This window comes from Monodelphis domestica, chromosome 3 (genome assembly GCF_027887165.1).
Source record: "Monodelphis domestica isolate mMonDom1 chromosome 3, mMonDom1.pri, whole genome shotgun sequence".
In the NCBI taxonomy this organism is placed as follows: domain Eukaryota; kingdom Metazoa; phylum Chordata; class Mammalia; order Didelphimorphia; family Didelphidae; genus Monodelphis; species Monodelphis domestica.
The window spans coordinates 46143027-46161400 of record NC_077229.1 but is presented as its reverse complement, the minus strand read 5'-3'; the positions used below and the strand labels follow the sequence as shown (position 1 = coordinate 46161400).

Below are 18374 nucleotides of genomic sequence, written 5' to 3'. Positions count from 1 at the left end.
GAATTCACTTCATGCATAATAATTTTTTCCATCCATTCAGTTTTATGTTTTTTTCAAATGTTTCTTATAAGCAACAGATTGCAGGGTTTTCTTTTCTTTTTTTTTTTTAAACCCTTACCTTCCGTCTTGGAGTCAATACTGTGTATTGGCTCCAAGGCAGAAGAGTGGTAAGGGCTGGGCAATGGAGGCCAAGTGACTTGCCCAGGGTCACACAGCTGGGAAGTGTCTGAGGCCAAATTTGAACCCAGGACCTCTCATCTCTAGGCCTGACTCTCAATCCACTGTGCTACCCAGCTGCCTCCCAGGGCTTTGTTTTCTTACCCAATCTGTTACTCTTTTTTATTTTATTGGACTGTTTAATCCATTCACATCTAAAGTTATAAAAATTAGTTTTATACTTTTCTCCATCAGTCTCTAAAATCATTTTTTCAAAGCCATGATTTTCCCTCCTTTTCTGCTGTAAATACAATATTCTGTTTCTTTAGTTATTTCAATTTTCTTAAAAGGTGACCCTCTGATCCCCTCTTCTCATTTGTTACCCCTTTTCTTTAGAATTTTAATTAGTTATCTCATTTTATCTGATTGTTTATTCACCCCCTTTTTTCTCTCAAATAGATTCCCTACTCCTCCTTCCCTTCCAGAAAAGGATTTCTCTCATTCTCACTTTCATTGTCCATTTTTTTCCATTTACTCTAGACCTTCATTCTCTGATTCATGACCCTTGTTATCATCTAGTCTCTCTTTTCTCTATATCCTTCACGGAACCAAAGCTTTCAAGGTATTCATTCTAGCTCTGCCTACATGCTTTCTGCCTACATGTTTTATAGGGCTTAGTTCATGGATTCATTCCCTTTTTCTACTGTGCATTACTCTCAGAACAATGTCAATCATTGCAGATGTCTGAGAGCACACTATCCCATGGTAGGGCACCTACCTGCTACTGATCTATATCCTCTTTTTGACCATTTCCACCCTGCCCTCTATATTTGCATGGAAATCTCCTGTCCTTGCTCTTCTCTTCCATGTGGGAATTGTCTCTAGGAGTTCCAACTCTACCTCTCTGAGTAGACTTTTCAGGCACTGACTCCCCCAGGCCTCATATAAGGTCTGCATCTCCCTTTAACCTAAGAGCATCCATCAGTGGAACCCTCTCCAAAGTAAGGGCTCTTTCCTTTCCCCTATTCCTTTGCAATCTTTTCCCCACCCCTTCTTCTTACCTGCTCCCCTATAGGCTCTTCTCTTTCTGAGACCATAGAGGTCACCTTCCCATCACTGTGAATCCTTGATCTGATCCTGGTGCATCATTCCTTCCTCTCTATCCCCCTGCTTTTCATGTACTCTCTCATGTTATACTATAGTCTCACAAAGAAGCATTTACCTATAGACAGGGTATTGTCAAGTTCTTTCCATGATGCCTCCCATCTGCCCCTTCACTGTTACCTCTGCCAGATTTCTACCTTCACCCCTGGTTCTGGTGTGCATTCAGAAAGATGTCTTTTACTGTTCTTTCTGTTGTCACTCTGTTGCTCATTGTTGTCTGTATTTATTCACTCCTCCTGCATTTCTATTGTTTGAGTTTGTGAGAAGCAAATAATCTCTTCAGACCTGGTTTTCTTTCTGAAAATGTGTGGAACTTTTCTTTATTATTGACTAGCCAAATCTTTTGTACTGAGCTCAGATTTGTAGGTTAGGTCACCCTGGGCTGCATCCTGAGCTAAAATGCTTTGGGGAACACATTATTCCACTCCCTTCTCCTTTTTCTAGTAGGTACAGAATAGTCTTGCAGTATTTGAATGTCCTTGCCTTTGTATTTGAAGGTCTTTGTTCTGATGGCTTGCTAATTTAACCACTATGTATTTTGGAGTTTACAGCCTTGGATTTTTTTTTTTCTGGAGGCAATCTGTGATTTAATTGGAATTTCATTTTCTTTGTGCAGAAGTTCTAGGCCTTTCTCTTCTATTATGTTCTTCTTTATAGAGTTAAGGTTAGTTTGTCTCTTATTCTTTTGGGAGGCATGTTCCTTTGGTTGTCTTTATGCATCCTGTCTGAGATCATTGTTTTGCTTACTTAGTAAGGATATTTTTATAATTTTATTTTGCGTATCTCTTCTTCTAGTCCCTCATGTCTGTATGATTCCCAATCTAGTGTTCTCTCTCTTGTTTCTTTGGTGAAGCTTGCCGTTACAGATTCAAGTATTTCTATTCTGCTCATTATTTTTGCTGTGCAGGACTCAGAAATAGCATGTTGTAGTTCTAGGTTCCACACAATCCTGTCTTATTGTGTTGGGGGTCATTTCCCTTCATTTTGCAGCATTTATTCATAGATACGTAAAATAATTTACTAGAGCTGGAGGCCATATTTCTTTCTGTTGTTACTGCTTTTCTTGTTGGTTTACATATTTATGTTCTTCCTGAAGTGTGTAGTCTTTCCTCCTCCCTCCCCCTTATTTCTTTATCATTCACTTACTGACTCTCTCCTCTGACCGTAGTTTCTTTAGGAGTTGGATCTTGTATGAAATGGTCCAGCTTGAAGACAACAGAGACCACCCAGGTGAGCAGAGGCAAGTTTAATCTTTTTCGTGAGGAAGGGCACAGGCCCAAATATGGCCAGTACTGTTGGGTATCAGGTACACAGTTGCTTATATGGTCCCTGATGCAATGCCCCTTACCCCACCTCTCTCCCAGTTCACCATTGTCTGGTGACCATGTGGGCTCACAGTCTTGGCACGAAGTTCTAGCCTGTCACAACCATCTTCATACATTTGGTTCCTTGTAGGGCAGGTGGGAGGTCTATTTTACAAACTCAGGCTACCTTAAGGTGAGATGGCTTTGGGAGACTTCAGGCTTCCTGGGAAAGCAGAAATGTTTGTGCTTATTTCTGCTCCTTCGAGAGAAGTCCATCACTCTATATGAGTTCCATCACAATTTTAATTTATCTTATACAGATCTTGTTTATACATGCTTGTTTTTCATACTGTCTCCCCCACTAGACTGTGAGCTCCTTGAGACCAAGGAGTGTCTGTTACTTTTTTCTGAATCTCCAGTGCTTAGCACAGTCCCTAGCACAAGGTAGGTAAAGGCTTTGTTGACTAACTGTTGTCTTGACTTTGATTCCTCACAGTTAACTCAAATTCGACATGTCCAAAACGGAGCTCATGATCTTTCTCCCCAAACTCTCTCCTCTCCAAACTTTCTGATTACCACCATCTTGGAGTCATCCTTGACTCTCCATTCTCACTCACTCCACATGTGCAATCTGTTGCCAAATTTTGTTTCTACATTCATGATGTACGTCTCTCCCATATAACCCCTTCTCTCTAGCCACAGAGCCACCACTCTGGTTCAGGTCCTCATCACCACTAGTGCAATGGCTCTCTCAGCCTCCTTTCTCTCCCAGTTCCAATCCATTCTCCAATTAGTGGCCAAAATGATTTTTCAGAAGTGCAGACCCGATCCTTCACCTCTGGCTCCCTATGACTCCTGGGATCAAAGAGAATGTTCTGTTTGATATTTAAAACTCCTCCTTACTTGCTCCTTATTAGCTCTCTGGTGTTCTTAAATCTTATTCCTCCCCATGCACTCTATATCTTGCTAAGCTGACCTCCCTGTAGTTCTTCTGACAGGATAGTAACTTCTACACCTTTGCACTGTCTTTCCCCTATGCCTGGAATGCCCTCCCTCTCTCCTCATCTCTGCCTCTGTTTCCTTGGCTCAGCTCAAATCTTATCTTCTGTCACAGGCCTTTCCTTGTCCCTCCAGCTGTTAATGCCTCCCCTTTTCAGGAGAAACATACTCTAGTATGTTTCTATTCGCATCTTGTCTCCCCTCTTCAAATATATGTTTCTTGAGAATATGTTTGTCTTCATATCCACAATGCCATCACATAGTGTGCTCTTTTTTAGAAAAATACTTATCCTCTTAGAATTAATACTAAGTATTGGTTCCAAGGCAAAAGAGTGGTTAGGGCTAGGCAATGGGGATCAAGTGACTTGTCTAAGGCCAAATAGCTAGAAAGTGTCTGAGTCCAGATTTGAACCCACGACCTCCCATCTCCAGGCCTGGTTCTCTATCCACTTGGGCCACCTAGCTGCCCCCCATAATATGCTCTTAACAAACTGTCATTGCCTGATTGACTGACCAACTTTATTGAAGGTCTGTAATCCTCTCTGATGCCAAAGGTACTTCTGTTTATGCTTCTCCCAATCTCCTTTTCCCGGTCGGAATTCTTGGATTTCCCTGAATTAAAGCACTCTTCCATGCCCTAATTTTACTAATTCTGTCTCTTTCAGATGCTTCACCCTTCCATGGGTCCCATTCCACTGAGTGTCCAGGATGCCTGTCCGAGGCCTGATTCTTCTCTCTACTTTAGGGTCCTCTTCATGTACATTTGAAATTAGCTCTCCCCTGAGGTCAGGGGAGTTTTATTTTTGATTCTTTTCTTGGGTTTTCTCCCCCGTAAGTTTCTGGTTGTCCCTCTGCTATTCTTCTGCTGTCTGGAGATCTGCAGGCTGTTGTTTCTTTTCCCTTTCTTTTCAGTTCATGGCCGGTTGATTTTTGGCCTGGAAGGGTTGGTTTGATTGTTTGTTTTGGGTTCCTTCCTTCTTTTTTATGCCATAAATATTGAATGCATCAAGAGACCAAGTGCTAATTAATAAAGAACCTTTGACCCCCAAATCAAATTAAACAGAAATTTTCTCCTGCTTGCTTCTCCAGTCATTGTGAAGAAATGTACAGAAATAGTTTTATTCCTTCAGACTTTGCCTCCCTGGCCCTCCAATGCTGGGGGAGAGGGGGGTGATTGTGCTCTCCCACCAGGGCTTCCAGAGATGCAACTTTAAACAAGCTTCATTTCTAGGGAGAGGAAAACAGTGATTATTCTGAGGATTTTTCTGAGGGTGCCCTACAGTGGGAAATCACAGGATTTACAGCCAGAAGTGACCTTAGGGATCAAAGAGACCAGAATTTCTTCATTCTTTTTGCTTCCTGGAGTCCTTTGGCAGTCAGTCTACTGAAGCCCACAGACCCCTTTTTAGAATCAGATTTTTAAATTCATAAAATTAAATACATAAGGTTGCAAGGAAACTGCTATAATGAAATATAGTTACTAAAATATCATTACCATTATCATTAAACATTTCTATGTGCCGGGCATAGGACTATTTTATTAAGGATTAAAAGAAAGGCAAAAATAGGGCCCTGCTTTTAAGGTACTTACTAGAGAATTGGGAAGACAACATGGAAACGCTATGTACATATAAGATAATACACAACATAAATAAACAGGAGGGAAGGCACTGGCAATTGGGAAGACTGAGAAAGGCATCTTCAAGAAGACGGGATTCGAACTGAAAGGAAGCTGGGAGGAAGCTGGAGAATTCAGGAGCAAGAGGTGATGAAGGGAGCAATTCAAGCTTGGGGCCAAGCCAATAGAAAGGGGACACACACGGTGTCATGTGCAAGACACAGCCAGAAGGTTAGCTTTGTTTGATGCAGAGTGTGTGCCGGGGAGCAAGGTGAGAAAGGTAGGGCTGGAAAGGTAGGAAGAGGCCAGGTTGGAAAGGGCTTTAAAAGCCAAACAGAACATTTCAGATTTGATTCTGGAGGTCATAGGGAGCCCAGGGAGTTTATTAAGTGGGGAAAGTGGTGTGGAAAGTTAGGCCTAAATCTTTGGCAAATGAGTAGAAGATAGACTGGAGCAGAGAGAGAGATACCAATAAGGAGGTTTTATGTATATCTGTATATATAAACCTGTGGCTTAAAATTGATACTGAGAATCCATTCCCAGGCAGAAGAGCAGTTAGAGCTGGGCAATAGAGGTCAAGTGACTTATCCAGGGTCACACTGTTTAGGGAGTATCCAAGGCCAGATTGGAACCCAGGACTTCCTGTCTCCAGACCTGGCTCTCTATTCACTGAGATGCCTAGCTGCCCCAGAAGATTATTATAATAGCCCAGGGCTGATGGGGTGAGGGTCCAGGACCAAAATGTGAGTAAAGAAAAGATGTATGGGAGAAACAGAAGTAGAAACGATAAGACTCATTACCAGATTGGACATATGAGATGAATTTAAGTGATGAGCTGAGGATGAAAACTGAGGTCCCAAGGCTGGATAACTCAGAGAGGATGGTGGTGTCTTTGACGATAACGGCACAAAGAAGACTTGGGGTGAGACAATAAGTTCTGTTTCAAACATGTTGAGTCCAAGATATTTATGGGAAATACATTTCAAGATATGAAATAAGCAGTTGGTGATGTGAGGCGGGAGGTTAGGAGAGAAGTTAGGGCTAGATAACCAATCTGAGAAATACGTCCATAGAGATTATGATTCAGTCCATTGCAGCTGATGAGATGGTCCAAAGAGATAATACTTAGAGGGAGAATAAGAGGGCCCACTAGATAGCCCTGGGTGACACCCACAGGGAGTGGGTTGTGACAAGGATAAAGATCTATTTTTAAAAGACTGGGAAGAAGTCAGACAGGTAGGTTGAATTAGGAAAGAACAATTGCATAAAAACCTAGAGGAGAAAGAATATTCAAGCAAAGAAGGTGATGGATATTTTCAAAGGCTACATGAGAAAAGACTAGCTGTGTGACCCTGGGCAAGTCACTTAACCCCAACCGCCTAGTCCTTACCATTCTTCTGCCTTGGATCCAATATTTAGTACTGATTCTATGTTAACTTTGGAAAGATTAATTTTAGCTGAAGATGAAGCTTAAAAAACACCCAGCAGAGGATCTGGAGGAGAAAGGAAGTAGGAACTATGCTTGTAAATGTCTTTAAAACCCAGGTTAAGGGGGCAGCTGGGTAGCTCAGTGGATTGAGAGCCAGGCCTAGAGATGGGAGGTCCTGGGTTCAAATCTGGCCTCAGACACTTCCCAGCTGGGTGACCCTGGGCAAGTCACTTGACCTCCATTGCTTATCCCTTACCACTCTTCTGCCTTGAAGCCAATACACAGTATTGACTCCAAAACGGAAGGTAAGGGCTAAAAAAAAACAACAGGTTAAGAACCTCTGATCTCCTCCAATCTTGTAATTTTATACATGAAGAAGCTAAAGTCCAAAGAGAGGAAGGGATTTCCCCTAGAATCAGGACTGGGATTTGAATCTCACTCTTCTGATCCTAAGTCCCATGCCCCTTTCCTAAAACTCCTTCTCTCTATCTATTCCTCCAGCATGCATTCCAGTGAGCATTAATCAGTGAGACCAAAGATCCTATCTATCTGCTTAGCACAGTGGCTAACACATAGTAGGTGCTTAACAAATGTGTGTTCCCTTCCCTCTACAGTAAGTAGTTCAATGTACTGGACAAGGCACTGGAACATGCCCAGTCCCCATCTTGCAGAAGTTTACCATATAGGAGTCTCTTTTAGGCAGAAGCTGCCCCCAGGTTTATGTTTAAATGGACGTATTTGCCAGGAAGATTTACACCACGGAGTAAAAATACGATGTCTTTAAACCAACTCTGCTCACTATTCTTCCTTCTACTCTCCTCGGAAAGTGTGGCCAGGACTCTAACACCACTGGGAAGCAGAGCACCCGCAAGATAATAGAAGAATCAGGAGCCATGACTATTTGCTTAGGAAATGAATTGCTTTTTGCCTTTTCCACCATCCCCTGGCAAAAACACTGGTTACCGAGTCTGTTCTTCTTTCCTGTGGCTTTTTACTAGACAAAAACAGCTGATTTGGAGGCTGAGGGGAGAGGGGGCTCCTTTCAAGATTGTGGTGAATTGGTGACTTCCTCCGCACTCTCTCCCCACTGACACATAGTGCAACCCATCCATGACCTAGTTCCGTGCCACACATCCCCCCATAAGCGTTCCATGCCGGGAGGGAAAGGGCCTTCCTCCAGCTCTCTCGGCTTTGCACAAATACAAATGGACACCAATGGAGCATCCAGGGTGCTAGACAGTTATCGCTCAGCACACCTCCTTGTCCCATCACACATCTTTCTGATGATAAGCCTCGTACCACCGGTGGGTATCCTCCTGGGTAACATGCTGTAGCTTGTGCTAATGTCCACCACATAGATCTCTTCAAGGCTTTTTGGGTGTGTCCATTTAAATTCTTCAAATTTCATGCTTAGAAGAAATGATTTAACATTTTGTGGTTAAAGGACGTGAATAAATGATTCCCAAAAGGACTGTAATCTATTAATAACTAGAATAATGAGTGCTCCAAATAATTAATGAGAACAGAAATATAAATGAAAACAACTGTAAGATTTTACCTCATATCCAGCAAACTAGCCAAGATTATATACTGTGGGAACAATTAATTTTGGAAAGGACAGAGAAAGAGGGAGGCAACTAGGAGGCTTAGAGAGCCAGGCCTGGAGACAGGAGGTTCGAATCTGACCTCAGACACTTCCTAGCTGTGTCACCCTGATCAAGTCCCTTAACCCCTATTCCTAGCCCTTACCATTCTTCTGTCTTGGAACCAATACATAGTAAGGCTTAAAAAAAAATAAAAGATATTGAAAGACAGGCACACTAATGCCTTGTTGGTGGAGCTGTGAATTGACTAAACAGTTCTGAAAAACAATTTAGAATTATGCAAAAGGAGTGATTAAAATAAAAAATATCCATAGCCTTTAACCTCAAGATTTCAGTGACAAAAATAAAGGTTCCCTATATAGTGAAATATTTATAGCAGACTCTTGAAGTAGCAACCAACCAGAAATAAAATGGACGTCCTTCAATGGGGAATTGTTAAAGAGATTATGGAACATTAATGTAATGTAATGCAAGAAATGACAAGCTTCCTGAATACAGAAAAACATGGAAAGACTTCCATGAAATGATACAAAGGGAAGTCAGTAGAGTCAAGAAAATAATAAACCTGGTGACTACAACAATGGAAGTGTAAAGAATGGCTTCCAAACAACCAAAATGGAAAGGTGTGAAATCCTTAAGGACAAGCTCAACCCCAAAGACAGAGGTGAGACCTCCTCCATTTGCTCTTTTGCACAGGCCAGTGTACATGGGTGCATAACTACAGACAAGGTCAGTTTTTTTTTTAAGGTATTGATGAAACCCATCAATTGATTTTTAGAAATCTTCTTTCTCTTGTTTTTCTTTCCTTAAAAAAAAAGTCATTTGTTTTAAGGGTGGCTAGGTGGTTCAGTGGATTGAATCCCAAACTTGGAAATCTACAATCTTGCCTCAGGTACTTTTAGCTGTGGGACCCTGGGCAAGTCACTTAACTCCTCTATGCCTCAGTGTCCTTATCTCATCTGTAAAATAGGGATAATAGTAGCACCGCCTTCATAAGATTGTTGTGGGAATCAAATGAGTTAACATAAGTAAAGTTAACATAAAGTAAAGTGCTTTGCAAACCTTAATACACCATGTAAACACTAATTATTATAAGGAATCAGTCTCCAGGAATAAAGGGGATTGGGTGAGATTTAGGGAGAAACATAGGCAAGACAGAAATATATCGATTAAAATTTCTTTTAAAAGAATGAAGACTTTCTTTAGAGTGATAAAAATGTGGACTCTATCCACACAGGTGACATAGGCCTGTGAGAGAAAAGAGGTCATCCTTTTCTAGCTCAGTCTTTGGCTTCAAGTGCCCTTGACCGCTGAGGAAGAACATTAATGTTTGATTATACCTGATTTCTTTGGTGTATCTGTTGGATGAAATGGCCTCTCAAGGCCCTTCCAACTCTTAAATTCTGTGGATTTGCACAAAAATGTCATGAGGGCTTTGAAAAAGAAATTAGTTACTAAATAGGAGCAGACAATGGTTGGTCTATCTATGCTGAGCACCCACCCAAAGCAGAGACATTATAAAATCAAATAGAACATGGATAATGCCCTTTGCCCACTTAAAGCACCATATAAATGGCAGCTTGTATAATAAAAGGTATCTCCAGATAACAATTGGTGGTACAGGGGTAGGGGGAATGTTAGAAAATGATCCTGTGTTCCTCTTGGAATCTTGATCCTTACCATAATCTTACCAGTTTGAATAATCATATGAAGATAAAATAAGGGTTTCCTCACTTGCCAGGCAGGTCTTCTGTTCTCATCACTTACTCTAAATTAATCTCCCACTGTAATACAGTGTGGTCATCACCTCCCGCAGTAAAGACGTAGGTACCGTCATAAGAAAGGCTCATGTTGGACACCCCGTCTGGGTGGCAAATAATGGCAGCTGTTTTATGGGGATTACCATCAACTGGTAAGATCTGAAGTCCGACCTGGGGAAAGACATGACCAGAACTGTTTTCTTCTCTATTCGTGTGTTATAACATCAGTCTGTTAGCAGCCTTATCCAGAGCCCCACTGAGGCCCTTTCCCTTCCCACCTGCCACACAGACACCCCAAAGTCAATCCCATCCCCTCCCGCCTCAGCTCCACCTGCCCTGGAGGTACCCTTCTACAGTCTAAAGAAGCATGTTGCCGTGGCAGTTCCCATCAGGTCACTGGAATATGTAGGTACAACATGATGATGTCATCTGCCAGGGCTAAGTTCTATTTCAAGAAAAGGTCAGCCAGGGCATGGGGAAGACGTTCATACAGCTCAACCTCTAGTGATAGCAACATATTTAGAACTAGTAAGAACCTCTGAGGTCACTAAGCTCAACCCTTTCATATTCCTGAGGATAAAACTGAGGCCGAGAGAACTGGCCCCAGCATCCCTCTCCAGGATTCCCCAGGGAAGTGAGTGGCAGAGCCAGGCTGTGAAGGCTGGTCCTCTCCCCCCAAATTCTGCCCTCCATCCTTCATTTCACAGCAAGCCTTGCCCTTCTGGGTCCCTTAGTACTGGCAGCCACATTCCACCAGGGAAGTCTAGAACAACTCGTACCTTGTCTTTGTTTATAAATGCTAGGTATCGGTCCTTTTGGTCATCTGGGCCTTTGGGTGGGAGGATCTGGACTTGCTGAATGGGGGATCCATATGTTGGCCCAATCAGCGTCTTTCTGGAGAGACAGAAACAAACAAAAACAAGCTTGCCATTTTTGTTCCAAAGATCAAAATGTAAACACATGTTGGTTATTTGAAATCTTTCGTGAATTTTAGGCACAATGCCTTTATGAAGGTATAAAGTTCTATCACTCGGGTCTGAATTTCCCTCCAGGGCATGGGGGCAGACATGTACCACCACTGCCATCTGCCATGGCTAACAACTGCTTCAAAGAAAGGGAGCCAGGAGCGGCAGAGTGGTTCCAAAGAGCCCACACTTTGGAGAAACCTTTGTGTGGGAAACAAGGTTTTGAAGTAGTCGGTGATTCTGACTTTTCCCTGTGGTAACCAAGAGAGGTGGATATAATGCCTTGGGACAAAAGAGCAGCAAGGAACTGTTCCATGCTGGCGGCATGAAAGAGAAGCCCCTGGTCCCCAGTGGTCAGCGGCTATGATGGACGCCGGTGTTTTCCATTGTTCTGATTCGGATGTGATAGGCCTACCTTGGCCTGTGATATCGAGGGGTTCCTGAAAAACGGTGTGGAAATAGAAGTGTTATAGATCAAATCACACGTTCCCAGAGCAATCAAACCTCTTTTATTTGGATCCCACAAAGGCACGTGAGAATGTAAAAATTACAGACTGAGGCTGGCCTAAAGGTGACTAAAGATAGCATAAAATGACCTCAGCGGACATTTTCTTCATACACATTTCACTAAGATTCAGTAGGACGTCTGAAATGGAAAACTAAAAAGTACCAGAAGTATTTTAGAAGTAATCCATTCATCCACAAAAAGGCTCATGCTAATTATAAATTACCCTTATCTGTTTATTCTAGGAGTTGATTGATAGAGACCCCAAGTCACAGATTGCTATTCTAGTTTGAAATGCTGAAAGTAATAAACTGGGGAGGAGGGAGGAGGGGGAAGCTGGGTGGCTCAGTGGATAGAGTGCCCAACCCAGAGATGGGAGGTCCTGGGTTCAAATCTGGCCTCAGACACTTCCTAGCTATGTGACCTTGGGCCAGTCACTTAACCCCCATTGCCTAGCCCTTATCACCCTTCTGCCTTGGAACTAACACACACCATTGATTCTAAGACAGAAAGTAAAGGCCTAAAAAAAGGTAATAAATTAGTAGATTTTTAAAAATCTGTATTTCCAATCACTAATTCAGGTTGGTTTTCCCTCCAATTATTCTAAAAAGGATTCCTCATCACTCTCCCTTCAAAGCTGTTTTACCTTCATTTCAGACTTGCCAGTGGATGTGGGAGTGCATGAGTGGGGTCTGAGGGAAACAACAATGGGAAGCTGGATTTTCTCAGACTGGGGTTTTTTTTAAGATGGGGCACCTCTTGTTCCAGGGTTAAAACAGCAACTACAAGGGTATCAGAGGGCCCGACCATTCATGACAAAGGCACCAAGACTGAAATCTAGGAGGCTTTTATCCTTCGAAGACTTCTGTCTTAACTGGCCCGATGAGTAATAGAGAGAAGGCAGCTGCTGGGGATGGGGTGGTTGCTATGCTAGGGCTGGAGCTCCTTCAGGTACTTCTTAGCTGGGTGACACTGGGCTTCATTAGTTTTCTTCTCCATCAAATGAGGGTGCAGGACTTGATAGTGATGGCCTTAGATGTACGATGGTCCATCAGCTGTGAGAAACAGGCCCTGCCCAATATGGCATCCAGATCTTCTGGGGCTACCATTGCATCACTCCTGTTTTCTGTCTATTTTCCCCAAGGCCCCATCTCTTTCTACTGCCAGCTGGCTGCCAAAACTGAAGCTCCAAGGCTTTCTGCAAGTCCCCCCTACTTTGGAACAGTAGAGGATACACCAGTAGCCCTGGAAGCATGGGATACTGACTGACCACCAGCATCAATACTCAGGGGAACATGTTCTTCAGTCCTGTTATCCTCAGCAGGCCTTAAGCTTTTGACAGGGCAGTGAACAAAAATAATTAGTGGCCAAGGTGCAGCCTGGGAGAAGTGAGTGCCTCCTTCTTGGAGGGAGCCCTGAGGGGGCCATTTCCCTGTTCTCTTCTATGCCACTAAAGGGGTCCTAATTCCTCCCCAAAGGGGAGCAGCAGGATGAGGTGCCAATGACCCCACCTCCACAAGGCTCTAGGGTAGAGAGAGACCCCCTGGGAAGAAAGACCAGGTTTGGGCTGGACCCTCCTCTTTACCTGCACATCTTTGTTGTGGAATTAAACAGCTTTACTTTATATCCACTGTTGCAAATGAGCAAGAACGACTCTCTGGTGATGGGCGGGTACCAGACCATACAATTCGGGAGGGCCTCCTGGTCAGTGCGATGGATGTCCAGGATCTCCAGGTGGTCCTTATTGCAGTTCATAAGATCATACTCTATCTGCAAAGGAAGCCCGAAGCCATCACAAGGTCATGCTGAGAAGGACCAACAGGCTTGAAGGCAAAGCCAGAGGGAAATCTTGAGCCTTTCTGCAAAAATCAGGACATCATCCCCTTGGGGAGACCAAGGACTCCCCTTGGCTTTTGCTCTGTTTCATTTTAGCCATTCAAGGTAGGTGAATTTATCCCGAGTGTCTAGAGATTCCTAAGAAAAATTGTCTTTGGTGGCTCCCCGACAAACCCCTGCAGAGTGTGCTCTAGACAGATGCCTCTGCTGTCTACATCCCTGGTCCAGGAGGGAAGAGAACAAGCACTTGGGAATTGCCTGCTATGTGCCAGGTATCCCGCTAAGCACTTTTAAACAAATGCTATCTTGTTTGACCCCTCACAACAACCCTGGGAGATAAGTGCTATTATTATCCCCATTTTACAAATGAGAAAACTGAGGCAGATAGAGTTTAAGTGACCTGCCCAGGGTCACACAGCAAGTAAGTGCCCAAGGCTGGATTTGAGCTCAGGTCTTCCTGACTCCAGGAAGCCCAACCTTCTACCTATTGTTCCACCTACTGTTGTTTTTTAGTAATATTAACCTCTACTCTAGCTGACAATTCTATAGCACTTTAAGGTTTCCAAAGCGCTTTACCTACACCTTCTCCTTTGACCTTTACAACAATCCTGTGAAGTAGCTACCAGAGGCAATATACCCACTCCACAGATGTAGAAACTGAAGCTCAAAAAGCTTCAGTAACTTGCCCAAGGTCACAAAACTAACAAGAGGCAGGGTTTGAACCCAAGCCTCCTCTGACTCTCAGCCCTGCGTCTTTCTACTATTTCATGTCACTTCTCAAACATCAAGGGCTCAATGATCTTTACCAACCACTACTATGGCTTAGAATCCCTCCCCACATTATTGTAGAAGAGGCAGCACCAGGAAGGACCCCTGACAAGACTAAAGAAGTCCCCCGCACACCCAGCTCCCACATCAGTAGACCTAAGAGCTGATAACATCCCTTCCTTTGTCGCCTTCCTTCCCCCATTCTTTAGTCCAGTGTCACACGAGTTCCAAGGATAAACTCCAAATTAAGAGACTCATCCAAAGTAGTGAGGAGATGATAACTCACCAGCAATCTGTCCTTGCCAAGGCTTAGGAGACGAGTCTCATTGTTGTCTAGCTGAACCCCAAACATCAAACTCTGGATTTTTTTGGTGTGAGAATGAAGTCTTGCTAAATATTCCCAGACCTTTTCTCCATTTTTTATTACTATCTTGTAAACTGCCACCGTAAAATATACATCCTGAATAAGAATAAAAGAGTTCAAATCATTCTCAAAATCTATGGGCTTTCCTCTCCTCATTTATAAGCCCAACACACATTTAAAAAACCCAACCAGTTCCAAGATTCTCGCCATTTCAGGATCACGTAACCATGAGAAAAAATGTGTTAATAAAAATTTTTTTAAGAGATGACTCTATTACACAAATGAATAATGTGGAAATAAGTTTGAGTGAGTGATAATACCTGTATAAGCTAGTGGAATTGCTTGCCAACTCCGGGAGAGGGGAGGGAAAGAATATGAATCATAAAACCATGGAAAAATAGTTAGAAATTGAATTAAATTGTTGAAAAAGTTCTCACCATTTCTCCAAGTCTGCTATTGCCTTTTTAGAATGTTTTATGAGTGAAATTCCTTTCACTTTCATCAGTCTCGGGACAGTTAACAGAAAAAAGCTTCTTGCCAATGGACCAACCCACAAGCATTCACTAAGCAATGTGTGCTGGGCACTGCCAAGGATGCCAAGGATGGAAAGATAAAACAGTCCTTGTCCTCAAGGAGCTTACATTCGACTGAGGAACGGGATGGAGGGGAAGATGACACATACAGAGACAAACCAAAATCTAGACAAAATGAACAAACAATAACTTGGGGCGAGTGGCTGGAGGAGGTGGAACCAGGCTCTTGTGTAGAGCCTTGGAAAGACAGAGGCCACAGAGAGAAAGGAGCCTGCTTCAAAGAGCAGCGAGACACATGGGATACTGCCTTCTTTGGTCTGCACAACAACCTGGGAAGGTGGACACTGCTATGGTTTGTACTTTACAGATGAGAAAACTGCTGCCAAGAGAGGTGTGAGTCACTTCACAAAGCTGAGGCAGACTTGACTCGAATTCTCCTGATTCCAAGTCCCATCTCATGCCTCTAGTCTGAGAAGTTTGAATTTTATTGTCAAAGTAATAGGGAGCCCCTGGAGCTTCTGGAATAAGGGAGTGATGTGGCCAGAGCTGTTTTAGGAGAAACCCAAGGCTAAAGTGAACAGGCTACTTACAAGGTGAGTCCTTGCAGGAAGCCCAAATACCAATCTAATTAGGAGGAGGCCCCTCTATTCTATTTTTTTCCCCTTTAAACTAGTTTAACTTCAGAATAGTTGCCAAGATGCCCTTGGATTCTTTTTCTCAGTGGAAATACTCACAGCAGTTGCCAAAAACTGGGAGTCATTGGAGAAGGTTATCAGGGTCACGCTGCCTTTGGAATATTTGAAAGGCCGGGGAGCCTCATTTTTTAGTGACACCGCATCCATGATGTAAACCGTGCCCTCGGTGAAGCCAGCCCCTAAAAGAAACCCTGAAAACACAGATCAGAGGACAAGACCTCAGTAGAACTTGGCTCGACATGTAACATTTCACATTGGTAGCTTGTGAGTGGCAGCCCCTCCAAACAGAAATACCTTCTAGATTGAAGGCCAGGCTCTGGATCCCAAGCCCTTCCTCAAAGATCCTGCTCACCACGTACATTTTCTTCCTATAATTCCACACTTTGAGCAGCCCACAGGCTGCTCCGATCGCAATAAGAGGCTTGTAGGGATGGCAATCAATGGCGTAAATGGCTTCCTTGGACTCAATCAAGACTTCCTCTAGATTGGTCCCATCTGTCGTTAAATGGAACACTTTGGCATCAGATGTGCCAATGATAAAATTTCTGTTTGCCAAGGAGAGACCAAACCATGTCAGCATTTGTGGGGAATTGGGGCACAACAGCTATTTAGTTCCTAATTGCATATGAAACCACTCTGTGTCTGTAATTTCATGACATTATTAACCTTACATCTCCAAAAATACGCCATCAATATCTAACAGCATCCATTTGCAAGTGAAAAAGCCTACATTTCAACATGCAAATTGAGTCATTAAGTATGCAGATGGACAGGCGGGTTGTACAATTAGCTAATCTGCGCATGCAAATATTCATTTGTTTATGCAAATGTGAAGTTGCCTGCGCATATGCAGATATGCCTGTGAATGCAGTAGGGGTAATTAAACAGCCGCATTGGACAATTTGGTCTTGAAAATTTATGGCTATTAATTATCAAGCATCTACAGAGCTTGGAGAAGAAAAGGAGCTATAAACTGCTCAGGAGAGAACTCAAATTCAACAGGGATGAGAGTTCTAAACTAAATCGCTTTCTGGATTTCATATAGAGACTAAAAAAAATCCTTACTTTCCATCTTAGAAATGACGCTAATTATCAGTTCCAAAGCAGAAGAGCAGTAAGGGCTGGGCAATGGGGGTTAAGTGACCTGCCCAAGGTCATACACCCAAGAAGTGTCTGATGCCAAATTTGAACCCAGGATCTCCCATCTGCAGGCCTGGCTCTCTTTCCACTGACCACCTAGCTGCCCCCATATAAAGATTCCTAATCCTTTTTATGAAGAAAGGTTTATCAAGTTTTCAAAAAATATTTCAGCTTTGTCAAGTACCTAAAATGACTAATTAGCAATAAATAAAGCAATCAGATCAACGGAAGTCCTTTGCAAGCCAGTGAGAGACATTTCCTATTCTAGGAGTAGGCACGTCACTAAGCTGAGGACACCAGGACAAAAAACAAAAAAGGCCCTGCCCTCAAGGAGGGACCACAGGTAGGACATGTAGGCCAACCGCTACAGACCCAAGGCACTAGCACTTCTGGAGTATACAAATAAATGGTTTCTGGTTACTAAGCCAACTCAGCAGAGGCTGCTTTACTCACCTTACCATGAAAGGGTCCCCAGGAAGGGTGCAGTCAGATGGGAAGTTGGATTTGTCCCCCACAGGAACGAGGGGATCCTTTGAAAAGGACAGCATTTTTATGGGGCTCAGTTTAAACTGGCTGTACCAGTTAACGAGTGACAGCTTGTAATCATAGAAGCGAATGTGGCCTCTGATATCACCTGTTACGAAGTAGCTGGAAAAAACAAGGTCAGTTTGTTCAGCAAGAGGCTTTGTCCCTCTCATGTTCCCCACTAAGGCTCCAGACTTGGCTCAGGCCCAGGCTCAGGCCCAGAGCCTATTGGTATGAGAGGGGGTCCCACACATAACCCAGTAAGCAATTTCATCTATATGGGGGGCGGGAGAGGGGGGGGCGGTTCATCCTGCCACACCATTTGGATGACTTGATAGCCCAATGGACAGTAGACCCAACCCTGGCATGGAATAGCTCTCAGACCCAAGAGGGAGGGGAATTCTGAGGGGTCAGGCAGCCAGGCCCCGGGACCAAAGAGCATCTCCTGGGGGAAAAGAGTTTCCTCATCTTTTTTCTGACTTCCTGGATTCATCTGAAACTTACATATTTTACATCTTTAAAGTAATTATGAAATGGAATTCATTTATAAATAGATATTTTATGTTTTATTATAAATTTATATAAAATAAATAATAGAACAGTTATGTTTAAATGTAGAAAGAAATGAATTCTCTTGTGTTCAGAGTATATGGGCAGAAAGGACCCAAGAAAAGCCTGGATTTGGTGAGAAGCATCAGCTTGGTGACCCTTGGGTGTCCAACACTGCCCTCTCCTGGAATCTGAAAAATCACACATCAACAGCTCGTGTGTGAAGACCAACTATGAGAAGTGAGAAAAGTTTTTAAAAAGGGCAGATTTAGGCACAAAGTCAGAAAAAAACTTCCTAAGGATGAGAGCGGTCCCCAGAGTGGAATGAGCTGCCTCAGGAGGTAATAAATTTCCATTACTGGGGTGGGAGGGATGGATGGTGGAGGGAATCCTCAAGGGAAGGGCATGGTAGAGGGGCTTCCTGCTCAGGTCTGAAGAGGCCCAGATGATTTCCAAAGGG

The 18374-nt window shown here is 43.2% G+C and overlaps 1 protein-coding gene across 1 annotated transcript in view; it reads right to left on the bottom strand.

Moving 5' to 3' along the window:
• The window catches only part of CFAP251 (cilia and flagella associated protein 251), a 108336-nt gene that overhangs the window by 33753 nt on the left and 56209 nt on the right, over nucleotides 1-18374 (bottom strand). The window contains 7 exon segments of the mRNA XM_007489874.3: nucleotides 10042-10205; nucleotides 10814-10928; nucleotides 13090-13274; nucleotides 14395-14568; nucleotides 15740-15891; nucleotides 15995-16245; nucleotides 17294-17488. Of these exon segments, the coding sequence (XP_007489936.2) occupies nucleotides 10042-10205; nucleotides 10814-10928; nucleotides 13090-13274; nucleotides 14395-14568; nucleotides 15740-15891; nucleotides 15995-16245; nucleotides 17294-17488 (1236 nt within the window).